Below are 16,083 nucleotides of genomic sequence, written 5' to 3'. Positions count from 1 at the left end.
TGTTCAAACTATACTTATATAAAATCTTTCTTGAACTGTGCATGAAGCAGAAGCTGTGACTGTTTTTTTTTTCATATTGTGACGCAGTTCTTAAAGAAAAGGGATATTGTGATATATGAGAAAAAAGTGGGCATGGCTTGTTTTTTGTACTGCAAGCTGATTGGATGTAATATAGTTGGCATTTGAATCTCAGGTAAGGACTCAGGAAAAGGGTTTGGGGAGAGTTATTACAACCTAACAGACACCTCATCCTCACCATTTCTGTTGTCAAAACTGACAGTTGGAGGGGTGTGGTCAAGTATGTTAACCACACCCACCTCAGACAGACGTAATTGAGAATTTAACGGTGTTCCTAATGACATGCACAGATGAATTGTTCATTGTTCCACAAAACTAGTAATGTGAGCAAACAAAATCATATTGTTAGCTTTGATTTCATCTGTTTTTTTGGGGACAACTTAATTGTTTTATGTTCAATCTACTTAAATTTGGAAAAAAAGTGAACTTAATCTATTGGTGTTGGGACAACATGAAGGAATTGTGTGGCATTTTTTACAGTGTTCGTGTTACTTACTCCAATGATCTCACTCCCATGTGCTCCAAGCATGTGTCCGCACGTCCCACCGGTTCTATCCTTCCATTCTCCTCCTCATCCTGCAACAAGAAGAAAACCGCTAAACCCACAATGCATCGATCGCACTCAACAAGTCCCTTCCAGAAACCCATTTGCATGAATAACAACCACAGCGCAATGTCAATAAATTAGAAATGAAACACAAATGTAAAGCATGACCTGGGTGAAGACTTCAGCAGACAGATAAGCAGTTCTTCTTTTTCTAAACAGTTTGAAGGAATTCATCCTCTGAGATGTTTCACCTGATACACCGCGGCTCAGGTGAGAGGAACACAAGAGCTCATGTTCACTAGCTCATGTCACTTTATCATCCCAGTAACACCCACACACATGCATACACAAGCTCTCATTAAAGTTGTAGTAAGCCACAGGTCCATGTTTTGCTGCGGAGACACTACTTGTGTGTTAGTGTAAACCGCTTTGAAGGTAGTTTTCATCCGAACCTATTATTTTGGACCTTATACAGTCATTCAAACTGTAATTAAAGATGGAAAACAACACAAAAACACACACACAGATGCACAACTCCATGTCCAAACATAACTCAGGGGCTGATGTGGATACATGCATTATTCAGCTCAAGGCAGCAGAGGCTGTGAACCAAAAGAAAGAAAGAAAAAAAGAAAGCAAAAGGGGAAAAAAAAGGTAAAAACAAAAAAGAACAAGAAGGAATAAAAAGGAAAACAAATTAGAACATGTTAATAAAATGAATGGAAAAATAATTAAAGGAAAATTAATGAAAAGAAAACACAAAAGAAAATGCAATGATAAGAAAGATAAATAAATAACTGGAAAAAAACAACACACCAAGGTAAGAAAAGAAAAGAAAAAATAAGAAGAAATAGAAAACTAAAACTAATTAAGCAAATGAAAAAACAGAAGTAAAACTATAACAAGAAAGCAAAAAACACAAGACAAAAAAGAAAACAAAAGTAAAAAATAAAAAGACCAGGGTTGTCAAAATTAATAGTTTCTTCAATATACCGCAATGCAGACGCAAACAATACTGTATCGGTTTAATAATAATCATAATCGGTTATTATGTACTGACGTCATTTATCACATTTGCGTTATATGGCGGTAGCTTGTTATGGCGAGGGAGGAGACCGTGAGTAATTAAAATGCTCCAACTACTTAAAAAGCAGATAACTGCTCAATTGACTGCTTGTGAGTTTGTTTGACCTGCTGGTGTGTTCATGAGGTAACGTTTTATCTCCTCTCTTGGCTGTTACAATGTTATTTGTGGATCAAGCGTGTCTGCAGAATGACTTTTCTCCACCGCATCGCCATCTTTAATGGATCAGCTGATCACCATGGCCATTTAACATCAGTGTCCGTGTCACTGTTTGCTGAACAGGGCCAGAGCTGCTGTTGAGTGCATGATCAACAACGTTCAAAAAGCTAACGGACAATATTTACGTTTGTTTATTTGCTTTGAATGCTCATGTTCTTCTGAGCATGTACTTGAGTTTTGTTTGATACATTCAAAAAGAGTTTTCTTTGAGCAGGTAAAATTAAAGATTTATATTTCTGACTGCTTGTGTAAAACGACAAAATTGTATTACAAATAATATATAAATATGTCTATAAATTCTAAATTTTAATTCATTAATTATTGTGTTCCTAAGTAAAATATCAAATTGTTTATGGAAAGCATCATCAATGAACCGAGACGCACCGAGATATCGAATTGAACCGAATAAAATGCATGATAACTGGAATTGAACCATTAGGTTTACACCTCTAAAAAAGACCCAAAAACACAAAAAAGATAACAAAAAACAATTAAGTAACTAAAAAAAACAAAAGTAAAAGGATAACAAGAAAATGAAAAGAAAGCGAAAAACAACACAAGACAAAAAAGAAACAAAAAAATAAAAGGACACAGAAACAAGAAAAAGAAAAGAAAAAATAATTAAGAAAATTAAAAAACAAGAATAAAAGAACAACAAGAAACTGAAAAGAAATTAAAAAAAACAACACAAGACAAGAAAACAAAACAAAAAAGAAACAAGATGATAATTAAAACAAAAAGTAAAAGGCTTATAATTATGTTTTATTTTATCAAGCAAATAAAAAACAGAAGTAAAGGATAACAAGAAACCAAAAAGAAAGCAAACAACGATACAAAACAAAAACAAACAAAAAAAAAGAAAAAGAAAACAAAATAATCAAGAAAATAAGAAACAAGAGTACAAAAATAACAAGAAACAAAAAAAAGAAGGCAAAAACAACAAAAGACAGGAAAACATAACAAAAAAGAAAAAAGGAAACAAGAACAAGAAAAAAGTGAAAAACAAAAAGTAAAAGGCTTTTAATTATATTACATTTTATAAAGCAAATAAAAATCTAAATTAAAAGAATAAGAAGAAACAAAAAAAAAGCAAAACCAAGTAAAAGGATAACAAGAAACCAAAAGCAAAAAAAACACAAGACAAAAAAGAAAACAAAAAAGAAATAAAAAGAAAAAACAAGAAAAACCAGAAACAAATAGCAAAAGGCTTTTAATTATATTGTATTTTATACACAAATAAAATACAGAAAGAAAGGGAACCAAATACAGAAACACAAAACCAAAAAGAAAGCAAAAAACAACACAAAAAAGAAACAAGAAAACAAAATGAAAACAAAAAGTTTTTTATTATATTATATTTTAAAGCAAATAAAAAAACAAATTAAAAGGATATCAAAAACAAAAAAGAAAACAAAAACAAAACTCAATCCATCTAGCAGTTTATCTACACATCCATCTATCAATCTACTTCTATCTACAATATAACAATCTCGATAGGACCCTACACACTTTTCTATAATTCTATTTTTAAGGTCAGAAGAGGAGTGTAAAGTCCACCATTCCAAGTCTATACAAAATTGAGCATTTTAACCAACAGTAGACCTAAACATAGGCCTAATATTATTAGTGTTCTTTTCACGATATGTTTAGTAAATAACAATAATAAAAGCCTACTAGTTTTATTATTACATTTTTATTTTACATCTACAGAATTGTAAGAAAATCGTGATTTTGATTTTAAGCAACAAAACAATTGAGATTCTCATTTTAGCCAGACTCGTGCAGCCCTACCTATAATATATCCATATTCCTGTTTGACCTTCCATTCATCCATTCAACTGAAAATACAAATAATCTAAAAACTAAAAAGGCAATCTAAAAAAGTCAAAACGAACAAAGATTTTCAAAAAAGGAGACATAGAAAGGAGAACAAAATGAAAAAGAATGAAGAAAAGATATGAGAAATCAGAAAAGGAAACAGAAAAGGCTGAAGACAGAATTTCTCACTCTCTTTTTCTCTGAATGTTCTGTTTATTTTGTCCCATGTTGTTTCACCATTACCCCAGTGGCCCATGAGCTGCTCTCTATCTAGGGCAGTTGGTCAATCACTCTTTTCCTCTGTGACCAAGGGCTTTTCAAATATGTAATACAGAGAGAAAAAAAAACATAATAGAAGGAAGTAGAGAAAATAGCTGTGATACACAATACACCCTCAACGGCAACCTCAACCATCCCGTCTTATATAACAGCTGTCTGATATGACAAAAGAGTGTGTGTGTTTGACGGCACGACTGTATCAAATCAGCACCGCTGGCCTTCTGACAACAGCAGACATGCCTGAAATCATCAGAGGAGACTGCCAAACCATTGTCCCGCTCGGATCCCATCCAAGGCTTTCCCCTCGCAAACACACACTGCAAACAGCCATTGTCTTTCTGAGTATTCTGCTCAGTTTCTCCTAAACATCAAATGACTAATAGCATAAGAAACCAAAGGCAGAACAGCCGCTCTGTACATTGTTTTCCTTAGTAAAGCTGTACTGCGCATTAATACACTCATTCAGAGAAAGCCCGATGGGATGAAATCATATTTCCAGGGCTCGTCCCAATTCAGTCAATTATTAGTTTATGTTCGAGCTGTACACCTGCTCTTATTTCAGCAACCTGAAAAATGCTGAGGTGTTGCTATGCATGACAAGAAAACAGATAAAATGTATCTATCTATGCCATCATCCATCTATTCATTCACCAATCTATCTATCTATTTCTGCATCAATCCATTCATTCATTCATCAATCTATCCATCTATTCTTACATCTATATATTCATCCATCCACCCATCCATTCATCAACCAACCTATGCAATACATCCAATCACCAACCTATCCAATCTATACATCTCTTCTTCAATTCATTCATTCATTCATTCATCCATCCATCCATCCATCCTATTCTTACATCAATTCATACATCTATCCAATCTATTCATCTATGTTTGCATCCATCCGTTCATCCCTCCATCCATTTTTTCTTATATCCATACATTCATCCATCCACTCACCTATCCATTCATCAATCCACCCACTTATGCAGTCTATCCATCTATTCTTGCATCCATCCATTTATCCACCCATCTATCTATCTATTCTTGCATGCATTCATTCATCCATTCATCCATCCATCTATCCATTTATCCCTTCATCCACCTATGCAATCTATCCATCTATTTTTCCATCTATCCATCAATCCACCCATCTATCTATCTATCTATCTATCTATCTATCTATCTATCTATCTATCTATCTATCTATCTATCTATCTATCTATCTATCTATCTATCTATCTATCCATCTATCTATCTATCTATCCATCCATCTATCTATCTATCTATCTATCTATCTATCTATCTATCTATCTATCTATCTATCTATCTATCTATCTATCTATCTATCTATCTATCTATCTATCTATCTATCTATCTATCTATCTATCCTTGCATGCATCCATCCATCCATCCACTCATCCATCCATCCATTTATTCATTCCTTCATTCACCTTTGCAATCTATCCAATCTATTCATTTTTCCATCCATCCATCAATTCACCCATCCATTCAGCTATTCTTTCATTTATTCATTCATTCATCCACATCTAATCCATCGATCTTTACATCTATGCATCAACAATTCATCCACCCATCTATCTTTCTGCCAATCCAGGTACTGATTTTCTACCCATCCATCTATTAATCCATCCACCTTTATCTACTATATCTGCTCGTCAATCTATTATCTTATTTACCCACCCACTCATCTACCCCATCTATCAACTATTCTTAAATCCATCCATTCATTCATCCATCCATTCATTCATTCATTCATTCCTTCATTCATTCCTTCATTCATTTTGTCTATCCATCTACTCTTCCATACATCCGTCCACCATCCATCCAATCAATCAATTCTTACATCATCAAATCTATCCATCTATCCACCCATTCATTCTTATATCCATACATGTATATATCCACCCATCCATTAAATCTATCCATCTATTTATGCATCCATCCATTTAGCCACCCATTAATCCATCTATTCTTGCATCCAGTCATTCATCCATCCATCTACCCATCAATTAATTCATCCACCCACTTACGTAAATCTATCTATCTATCTATCTATCTGTCCGTCCGTCCGTCCGTCCGTCTGTCCGTCCGTCCGTCCGTCCGTCCGTCCGTCCATCCATATGTCTGTCTGTCTGTCTATTTATCCAATAATCCACTCATCCATCTTTCTGACTATTCATTTGCTTGTACATCCATCCATCCATGCACCAGTACACAAAACACTCAGTAGCCTAACATAAAATGACCATGAATGCAAGTACAAGGAGCAACAGAAGTACAAAAGCTGATCAGTGAGATCCAACTGCCCTACAGCAGCACCTACTGGAGAGAAACAGAGTTAGGAAAGAGAAGAGTTGGGATGAAAACCAGTGAGATCTATATTTAGTCTCATCTCATTAGCAGTGTAAAGCTGAGAGTGATTTATAAGCGCTGTTTTACCTTTATGATTAATTACACACACGCACACACACATTCCTCCTCCACAATCTTCTCTCTGATACACCACACGTATGTCTCTACTCTCTCCAAACTCAATCTAATTGATTTCAGTGCTTCCTCAATTCTTTAATTCCAATAAACACAACACAAATACATAAAGATCACCTGCTTGTTCGCCAAAAAACTCTTTTAAACTGACAGATTTTTAATTCTGTGAAACAGTCTAATAATCTCTGGTTATCTAAATGTAAATGTTACCAAGTTCTATAAATAGAAGATGCATTGTCTTGTCTTAAGAATGAGTGCGCTATGCCGTTAAGATGAGGTCCCTTTGCAGATAAAGCGAACAACAGCTCTTTCATCTGCAACGACACAGACTGTGGTTTTGGCTGTCAAGTCCAATAACGAATACGCTTTTCAACGGCCTCATCCTTTAATAACAGTCTCTTGACAAAGTGTGTATTACGTTGCAACACAATCTACACTCAAATGTGCCAAATAAACTTTTACAGATGTGGACATGATTACGTTCTGAAAGACAAGGAGATCAGCAGGCACCACAAAGCCAGAATCTGCTGAATTGGATGAACTTTCACACATTTTAGTGTTGTTTTTGTGGTGTTTAGCAATAATAGGATTTATTTGTGATTATCTAAGTATGACTGTCCGAGAGCCAACCAACTGGTTTCCCAATAGGCACCAATTAACTTGTTGATGTATTCATCTGTCTGATGTCCAAGATTTACGAAAGTTCAATGATTAATTTCTTACTTACAGCCTGGCTCTCTCTATGAAAGTTTTGAAATATAGATTTCTTAAGAAACATGAGCCTTTAAAAGAGGGCTTGTGTGATGAATTGATATATAAATGAAATTGTGATATGGCTGAGTGCAATTATAATTTCGCAAAGGCTGCGATTTTAAACAAATATATAAAAACATCTGCAGCACACGTTTCAAGAGCTGTGCCCAGACCGTGTCAGCATTTTGGAACGACAAGCACCGCTTGTGCCAGTCTATTTTTCACTTTTTATACTATTATATTCTTCTTAGATCTTTGATTTTTATTTTACAGTTAAATATTGCTAAACTATTTGGTAACACAGAGCCAATATAAGTCAAATTTTACATGTATTTATTGTAGTAATAAGAGTAAATTATACATAATTACAGGCAACTAAACCTAAACTAAACTGTAATCCTGCAGCAAGTGCTTAATAAATATTATTCAGTATTTATTGCACAATTTTACGTAAAAAAACTCAAAATAACGTAAGCAAAGGCATTAATTATTAGAATAGAATTGTTAAAAATAAATATGCTATTAGTTTTATTTAGTTACTTTGTTGATCCCAAAGGAATTTATTTATTATTAATATGAGCCAAATATTACATGCAACTAAACCTAAACTGTAATCCTATAGTGTGTGTGTGTGTGTGTGTGTGTGTGTGTGTGTGTGTGTATATATATATATATATATATATATATATATATATATATATTAGGGATGTAATGGTATCAGAATTTCATGGTACGGTAATACCTCGGTATGAATGTCCCGGTACGGTATTTATTGAATCATTTACAGGAAAAAACAAACCTTATGAAAATACTCCAAAAAAGTGCCAAAAGTGTCAATGACATACAAATTAGCCATCTATCTGTAAGCTTTGAAACAGGAACTTCAATTTTAATAACAAAAAAAATATTAAACCATGTAAAAAATAAAGTTTCAATTTAGTATTGTTGAAAACTCATCACATTCAACATTTAATCACACTCAGCCCATCTACCCAGATGAGAGCTCTGCTAGTCGGACTTCTCATCAAGCATCTCCCGCTGGATCTAATCTCACTATATTTATTAAACGGGATATTTCATTTATCTTGTTGTCTTTATCTAACGACATATTCCCTGACTTTGGGCATTGGAATCTATTACTTGTTCTCAGGTAACGTGTTTTGGCTGAGCGCAAAGATAAGTTAATGATTAATGTAACCACGTACATTCTGTATATTGACTGATCGCTTGCCTTTATTTCCTATAATGTATAAACTTATTGTATGTTATACTTTTAAAATGGCCATTATCGATTCTTAAAACTGATATTCAGCAGAAGAGGGTGTGTTTCGTATTTTCACTGAAATTGAAAGGAGGCAGTTGTTATCGGCTCCGTTTTGTTATAAATATCCACACAGTGAAGATGACGCTCATATATGCAGCAAGACGCCTCAACATGTCTGCTGTCTAAGTTGCTAATATTAAAATAAAAATAGGCAGTTCCTTAAATCATGTTTACATTTTATTGTTGACAAAGGGAAACAACGAAGCCAGGGTGATGTGAATGAAGTTATAAAGTACACTGTTCCCTTTGAAGATTTACCCGTGTCCTCTGTATAATCTGCTTTTCCATATCAAACTGAGAAGAAGAGATGCAGCCTTGATCAAACTTGCGAAGTCTGAACTTACACGGAGAAGATTCAGGACTGAACTGTGTGTTAGGCTACTTAATATTCAGAAAAAAGCCCCAATCAGAGAGGCGAATGTCTGCAGCCCCGCTTCCGTTTTCAGATGTCTCCGTTTTCCATCATCCACACTGAGACGGAGCAGCAGCGTATCAGAATATCAGAAACGCTCCGTTTTCGGCGCTCGAGAACTCCGGCGTAGTGTGGACGGTTGGCGTAACCGTAGCAAAACTTATGCATTTTCAAACTAAAACGCATTAGTGTAAACAGGGTCTTAGAGTTTTCCAGCTCTTTTCATCCCCGCTTCTAGCAGCACACTCCATTTCCGCATTACTGGATCTGTAGCGACAACAGACTGCAAGGGATGATGGTCAAGCATGGGCTGATGGCAATTGTAGTTTTCGCTACCTCCCGTTCGCTTCATTCGCCTGAGCAAATTTTCTCAGAAGACCTATAGTTTTACCGAGTCATGCGACTTCGGTAATATCGAAAAAAATTAATATTGCGGTATGACGGTATTTACAATACCGTTACATCCCTAATATATATATATATATATATATATATATATATATATATATATATATATATATATATATAAATATATATATATATATATATATATATAAATATATATATATATAAATATATATATAAATATATATATATATATATATATAAATATATATATAAATATATATATATATATATATATATATATATATATATATATATATATATATATATATATATAGTACTTAATAAATATTATTAAGTATATAAATTACAATTTCGCCTACAAAACTATAGTGTAAGCAAATGCATTTATTTATTATTATTTATTTGATCATAATTTATTTTAATTATTTAAAAATAAATGCTGTTAATCAGTTTTATTTAGCTACTTTGTTGATCCCCAATTAATTAATTAATTAATTTATTTATTTATTATTAAATAACTTTTGCATTATTTTATTAATTTATTATTATTATTACTGTTAGTAGTAGTAGTAGTTGTTGTATTAAAAACCTTTGTTATTGTATTATCAATTCTAAGCCAATATGAGCCAAATGTTCCATGCATTTACTGTATTAATAAAAAGTATATGATAAATTATTACAGGCAACAACCTAAACTGTAATCCTACAGCAAGTGCTTAATAAATATTATTCAATATATAAATGCACAATTTCACCTAAAAAAAAAAAAAAATTATTTATTATTATTTCATTGAATATATATTTTTTTTAAATAAGCATGCTAATAAAAAGATTTATTTAGATAATGTACTAATTGTGTGTTGATGCATGATAATAAAAAGCATAATTTTGGAGTGCTACAAAAAAAGTTAACTTTTCGTTTTTATTAAAAAAACTAAATTTATCATAAAAATGACCAATAGATTATTTTCTGTGCACCAAAGCTTAAATTGATCAATACAGATGTGGAAAAAAAATTTGGTAGCCCTGCATTGAAGCAGTAAAAGAGTTCACTAAAATAACTTGAATGTGAAAAAAGCAATGATTAAATGAATGAAAAATTAACAGAAAAAAAATAAATGAAAATGAAAATCAGATATTACTTGCGAATTGTGGTTCAACAGGAACATTAAATAAGGAAAACTAATGAAACTGGCCTGGACAAAATTAAAAGGTACCAACATTTTTGTCTACATCTAATTAGATCATATGAGATGTGGGTTATTCTGACCTGCTCCTGCCTCTCCAGCCAGCGGTCCACCATGGGATGATTGGCACTGAGTGAAGAACGGGCCTTTTCACGCTGAAACTCTTTCTGATTGGACCACTGCCCTGCATCACGGGGAAGACTACGATATGTGTCCACACCTCGACCCTGAAGAGAGAGTTAAAGACAGTTTTCTTAAAACTGCTGAAGCCAATCTGCACCAAATAGACATATGTATATACAGTTGAAGTCAGAATTATTAGCCCAGCTGAAAATTAGTCCCTTGTTTATTTTTTCCCCCATTATTTGTTTAATGGAGAGAAGATTTTTTCAGCACATTTCTAAACATAATAGCTTTAATAACTCATTTCTAATAACGGATTTATTTTATCTTTGCCATGATGACAGTAAATAATATTTGACTAGATATTTTATAAGACACTTCTATACAGCTTTAAGTGACATTTAAAGGCTTAACTAGGTTAATTAGGTTAACTAGGCAGGTTAAGGTAATTAGGCAAGTTATCACTATCAAAAAAATATATGGCTTTAAGGGGCTAAAAATATTGACCTTAAAATATTTTTTTAAAAATTAAAAACTGCTTTTATTCTAGCTGAAATAAAACAAATTAAGACTTCCTCCGGAAGAAAAAATATTATCAGACATACTGTGAAAATTTCCTAGCTCTGTTAAACATCATTTGGGAAATATTTTAAAATAGAATAGAAATAGAATAGAAAATTTAAAAAAAAGAATTAAAAAAATACATTTAAAGGAGGGCTAATATGTCTGACTTCAAGTGTACATAAATATTGAATAAAGACAACATTGTCGATGGAGTTTGGGACCTTTCAAATGGCTTTTTAAAAATGTTGGAAGAGTTGGAAAAGTGTTCATAGATGTTTTAAGAAAGTTATTTCCATGTCCAAACATTATTTAAACATTCAAACATCACAACAGAAGAAAACAGCTTATAGTGTATACAGTTGAAAGCACAATTATTAGTTCTCTATTAAAATTTTTATTCAGTTTCAAATATTCTCCAAGATGTTTAATAAAGTAAGAACATTTTCATAGCATTTCTGATAATATTTTTTCTTCTTGAGAAAGTCTTATTATTTTAGTTGGGCTATAAAAAAGCATTTTAAAAAGTATTATTAGCGACTCTTAAGATTTTTTTTTATTGCCTCACAGTCGTCCAATGAGTATATAACTAACCAAATTTTTCTAGTTAAACTAAATACCTAGTTAAATCACATTTTAAGCTGAATGTTAATATTTTCCAAATATCTAGTAAAATATTATTTACTGTCATCATGGCAAAGACAACAAAAAATGCATTATTGGAAATTAGCTTTAAAAAACATTGTTTAAAAATGTTGAAAAAAATCTTCTCAATGTCTCTTGGGCAATATTTAAAAATAATTAAAATATATTTTTTGAATTTTGTCTTGACCTGTACTCATGTAAAATACTAAGAAGTCTTAGTTCTCTCTGTTACACCGAAATTTAAATGCATATGTTTTTAAAAGTAATAAAAACATGAAAACATAATAAACAATGTAAAACATAATATATAATATAAAATAAACCAGAATATACATATAAACATATATAAAACACATAGAAAACGTAATATATAATATACACAATTATACAATGTTCTTTTACCCTTTCAGACCCTGAGTGCATTACAATTGGCATCACATCAAATCTTTTTTTTTTTTGCTTTCGTAACATTTTACCAAATTTAAGGCCTGCTAGCCTTTATATTGGCCTTTTATCGTTCAATTAAAAATCCATATTTAATGAATGAATTAATGTAATAATAATAAATAATAATAATAAAATTTTATCATTTAAATGTTAAATATAATTATGTGTGTTATAAAGAATGATGAGTTCTAATGATGTGTCTAACAATCTGTATTAATTTATTTTCCGTTTCACATTGTTATATTGTTTGTGCAGTGCAACTGTTTTGGCCTGGGTGAAATGAAAAAATAAATAAATAAAAAATATTGACTTTTTAGTATTTTAATTTGGCTTCATTTATGGAAGTCTTAAGAACATAAAAAATGCACTTATACATATTTTTGATATTTGGACAATAACTCAGGTATGAGGGGGTTAAACAATAGCATACAGCTGTAAATTGCTGCCCAAATATTTCTCTAGGTCTACAAGGACTGATAAGAAAATAAGCTATAAATCACATCCTGATACAGCAAAGAAAGAACTGAGATGAAAGAAACCGCGTGAGCAACAAAGAGAAAGAGAGAGCGAGCCAAATCCATAACTCACTGTCTGCAGCGCTTTATGACTAGCATTGACATAAGCATTACTCTGCTAGAAGGAGAACAGACAGAAAAAATGATGGTCGCATCAGCAAACGCATTAAATGAACTCACGGACGCACATAATAAATTCCACACACAAACAGCAACACAACATTCGCCGCAGTCATGTGATGCGCTTCGTGGGGCTCTTACTGTTGGTGAGATGCGGGGTTGTGAACCTTTCAGAAACGACAGTTAATATTCATAGAGATGTCATGAAGGGTGATGTGACCTGGGCCACTAAAGATGTCAGATTTACGGGATGTGCTCTGAGAACTAACAACAGCAGGAACCCAACGGCCTCCAAACAGCAGAGAGTGAAGTCAACAGGGCGTTTATGCATTTAAACGTCTCAAAAAGCTTTGTGAACATCAATTAGCATTAGAGAAGGTCATTAAAGAGATCATTTAGTCTTTATGAATTCTTCAGAGAAACTTAAAACATTTTTATTTTTGGTCTATACAGGGTCCAAAAAAACATTGGACCTGACATGTATAACTGAAATTAAGCATTTTCAATAGTGGTGTAACGGATCACAGATCTCAAGGTTCGGATCACATTATGTTTTTTTTTAGTCACGAATCGAACTATTTTTCTGATCAGGCAAAAAGAGGAGACGACAAATGCAATTTGCTTTCCTTTTATTACAAAAACAGCACTGCAAGACACTTGCTTCAAACAAACAGATCTTAGAACCTGTAATTTTATTAAACATAAAATGAAGAAATAATCAGGTGAATAAAAATAAATAGTAAAAAATTCTGTACTGTGAACAATTCACTGTTACTACTAATGTTGCTGATAACGCTAAATGTAGAAATCTAACATTATATTTAGTACAAACCCACCTCATTTTCAATAAATGATTTGGTTATTCACTCTTAAAACTTTAATTTTTGAAGAATTATTCAGTGGTATATTTTTGATGGCTGATTAAATAATGTAATTGCTGCCCACAACTTTTCTTTTTTCTTTTTGGTGATTTTAATTTTAACCATAAACATCAGTGGCTTTATCCCAATTATAAACTGTTATCCCATATAGAACCCCAAAGACTCAATCTCTTTCTTGATTTTTGAGTTTTTCAAACACAGATTTGAATTCAGCGATTTAAAGGATTAATAAACATATGTAAATCAGCTTCATTAATTTGTTGCGTGGGTGTTAAGATCCTGATCTTTATATGATTAATCGTGCAGCTTACACTGAATGCATTAATGCAGGCTAAACAAGTAGTGACAGAAAACACCTTCAACAACCTAAGAAACCCACCACAACCTGAATAACCTACCATGACTTCTATCGTCATCATTATATTTTACAGGAAATCCTAAATGATTTCATACATGTGATTTGACGTGAGACGCGTTCTCTCTGCGATCATTACAAATTTAGGATTAATCTACAAGATAAAAAAATTATTAATCCACAGGTCATGAGTGTTCCGAATCGCAGGTTGTGGTCGGTACGAATCACAGATCAATCACGATCCTTTACACTAGAGATCTGCACAGCACTCAATTTTTATTCCTACTCCCGCCAGGTTTTAGCCCGAACCTAACCGCTCCTGCTTATATTCAGCATTTGTTGTCCCGCTGTCTGACCCGCCCTGTTTTATACCCACCGCAACCTTTCCCAGCCTATAACAAGCTGTCTGTATAAACACACACACACACGGCACCAAGCAAGCGACACACAGCATCACACTCTCTCTCATTCACACACATACATACGTGTGCTCGCTCAGGAGTCAGGATCGATATTGTTAGACTGCCCGCTCCTGTTCAAATTACACCAGAGTTACCGAGTGCTCCCGCGCTTTATTAAGAAATTGTTCGGAGGGAATGCAGACCTCTATGTTACACCCCTAATTTTCTATAATATTTTCGAGTCTTTTACATCGCTGTGGAGGTATTTTTGGCACACTCATCTTTGCAAATTTGTTGTAAATCAGCCAGATTGGACGGTTTTTGAGCATGAACCTCCTTTTTAAGGTCATGGCACAGAATCTCAATTGGATTCAGGTCAGGAATTTGACTAGGCCACTCCAAAATCTTCATTTTGTTTTCTTCTTTCTTTTAGAAATGGACTTGCTGGTGTGCTTTTGCAGAATTCCTGATTTCATTTATCGCAGGAAGTATTCCAGGTCCTAAAGCAGCAAAACAGCCCCAAACCACCAGACATTTTACTCTTGATATGGTGTTCTATTTTTGAAATGCATTGTTACTTTTATGCCACTCAAAATGGGACCCACACCCTCCAAAAAGTTCAACCTTTGTCTCGTCGGTCCAGAGAGTATTTTCCCAAGTCTTGGGGATCATCAAGATGCTTTCTAGCAAAACTGAGGAAAACAGCGCTATATAGTTTTGGATTTTGTTTTCCCTTAATAATAAAACCTTTAATTTCAAAACTTCATAATGCGTTTACTTGTGTTATCTTTGACTAATATTGACATCTGTTTGATGATCTGAAACATTAAAATGTGACAAACATATAATAAGAATTCAGTAAGGGGCCAAAGAAAAATTTTTCACCACCGTGTATATTTATGTGTATGTATATATATATATATATATATATATATATATATATATATATATATATATATATATATATATATATATATATATATATATTTATATATTTATATATTTACAAATAAAAACAATTAAATTCAACCCAGATTATTGAAAATTAAATTGAAATTAAGCAATCTTGAAAAATCAAGACTGAATTGCCCAGCCTCACCTTCCTCTCCAGGCTGTTGGTGCCAGTGGCGAAGCGTGGTTTCAGGAAGCCAGCAGTGGTGGACCAGCGTGTGGGGTTTTTCCTGGAAGGCTCTTCGGGTTGCGAGCCCGGTTCAGAGAAAGACATCGCCGTCAGGTTTAACAATGCCGGATCACTACTGCGGCGAACATGCAAAGGCATATCTGAGAGAAACAGAGAGACCATTGAGTGACAAGAAAGAAAAAAAAAAGCCCACACAGCGACAGAACTTTCAAACACCTCAGCTGGATCTGAAATCACAATCAGTTCTACTTAATCGTAGATGCGTGAGATGTGAAATTTTGATTTGAAGAAGCCTTTAAAAAGGTATAAT

The 16,083-nt window shown here is 33.1% G+C and overlaps 1 protein-coding gene across 28 annotated transcripts in view; it reads right to left on the bottom strand.

The window, feature by feature from the left end:
• pard3ab (par-3 family cell polarity regulator alpha, b) overlaps positions 1 to 16,083 on the bottom strand; it is a 189,776-nt gene that overhangs the window by 123,265 nt on the left and 50,428 nt on the right. For all 28 annotated transcript variants that reach the window (XR_015477619.1, XR_015477622.1, XR_015477620.1 and 25 more), the window contains 3 exon segments: positions 15,732 to 15,913; positions 10,668 to 10,811; positions 575 to 654 (listed from right to left, as the gene is read on the bottom strand). Coding sequence is in view for 5 of the 28 variants with exons in the window: in NM_001423693.2 (NP_001410622.2) it covers positions 575 to 654; positions 10,668 to 10,811; positions 15,732 to 15,913 (406 nt within the window). In the remaining 23 variants the exon portion in view is untranslated.

Source organism: Danio rerio, chromosome 2, assembly GCF_052040795.2.
Source record: "Danio rerio strain M-AB ecotype USA chromosome 2, GRCz13ab, whole genome shotgun sequence".
In the NCBI taxonomy this organism is placed as follows: domain Eukaryota; kingdom Metazoa; phylum Chordata; class Actinopteri; order Cypriniformes; family Danionidae; genus Danio; species Danio rerio.
The sequence above is the reverse complement of the archived record's forward strand: the minus strand, read 5'-3'. Positions and strand labels throughout refer to the sequence as shown.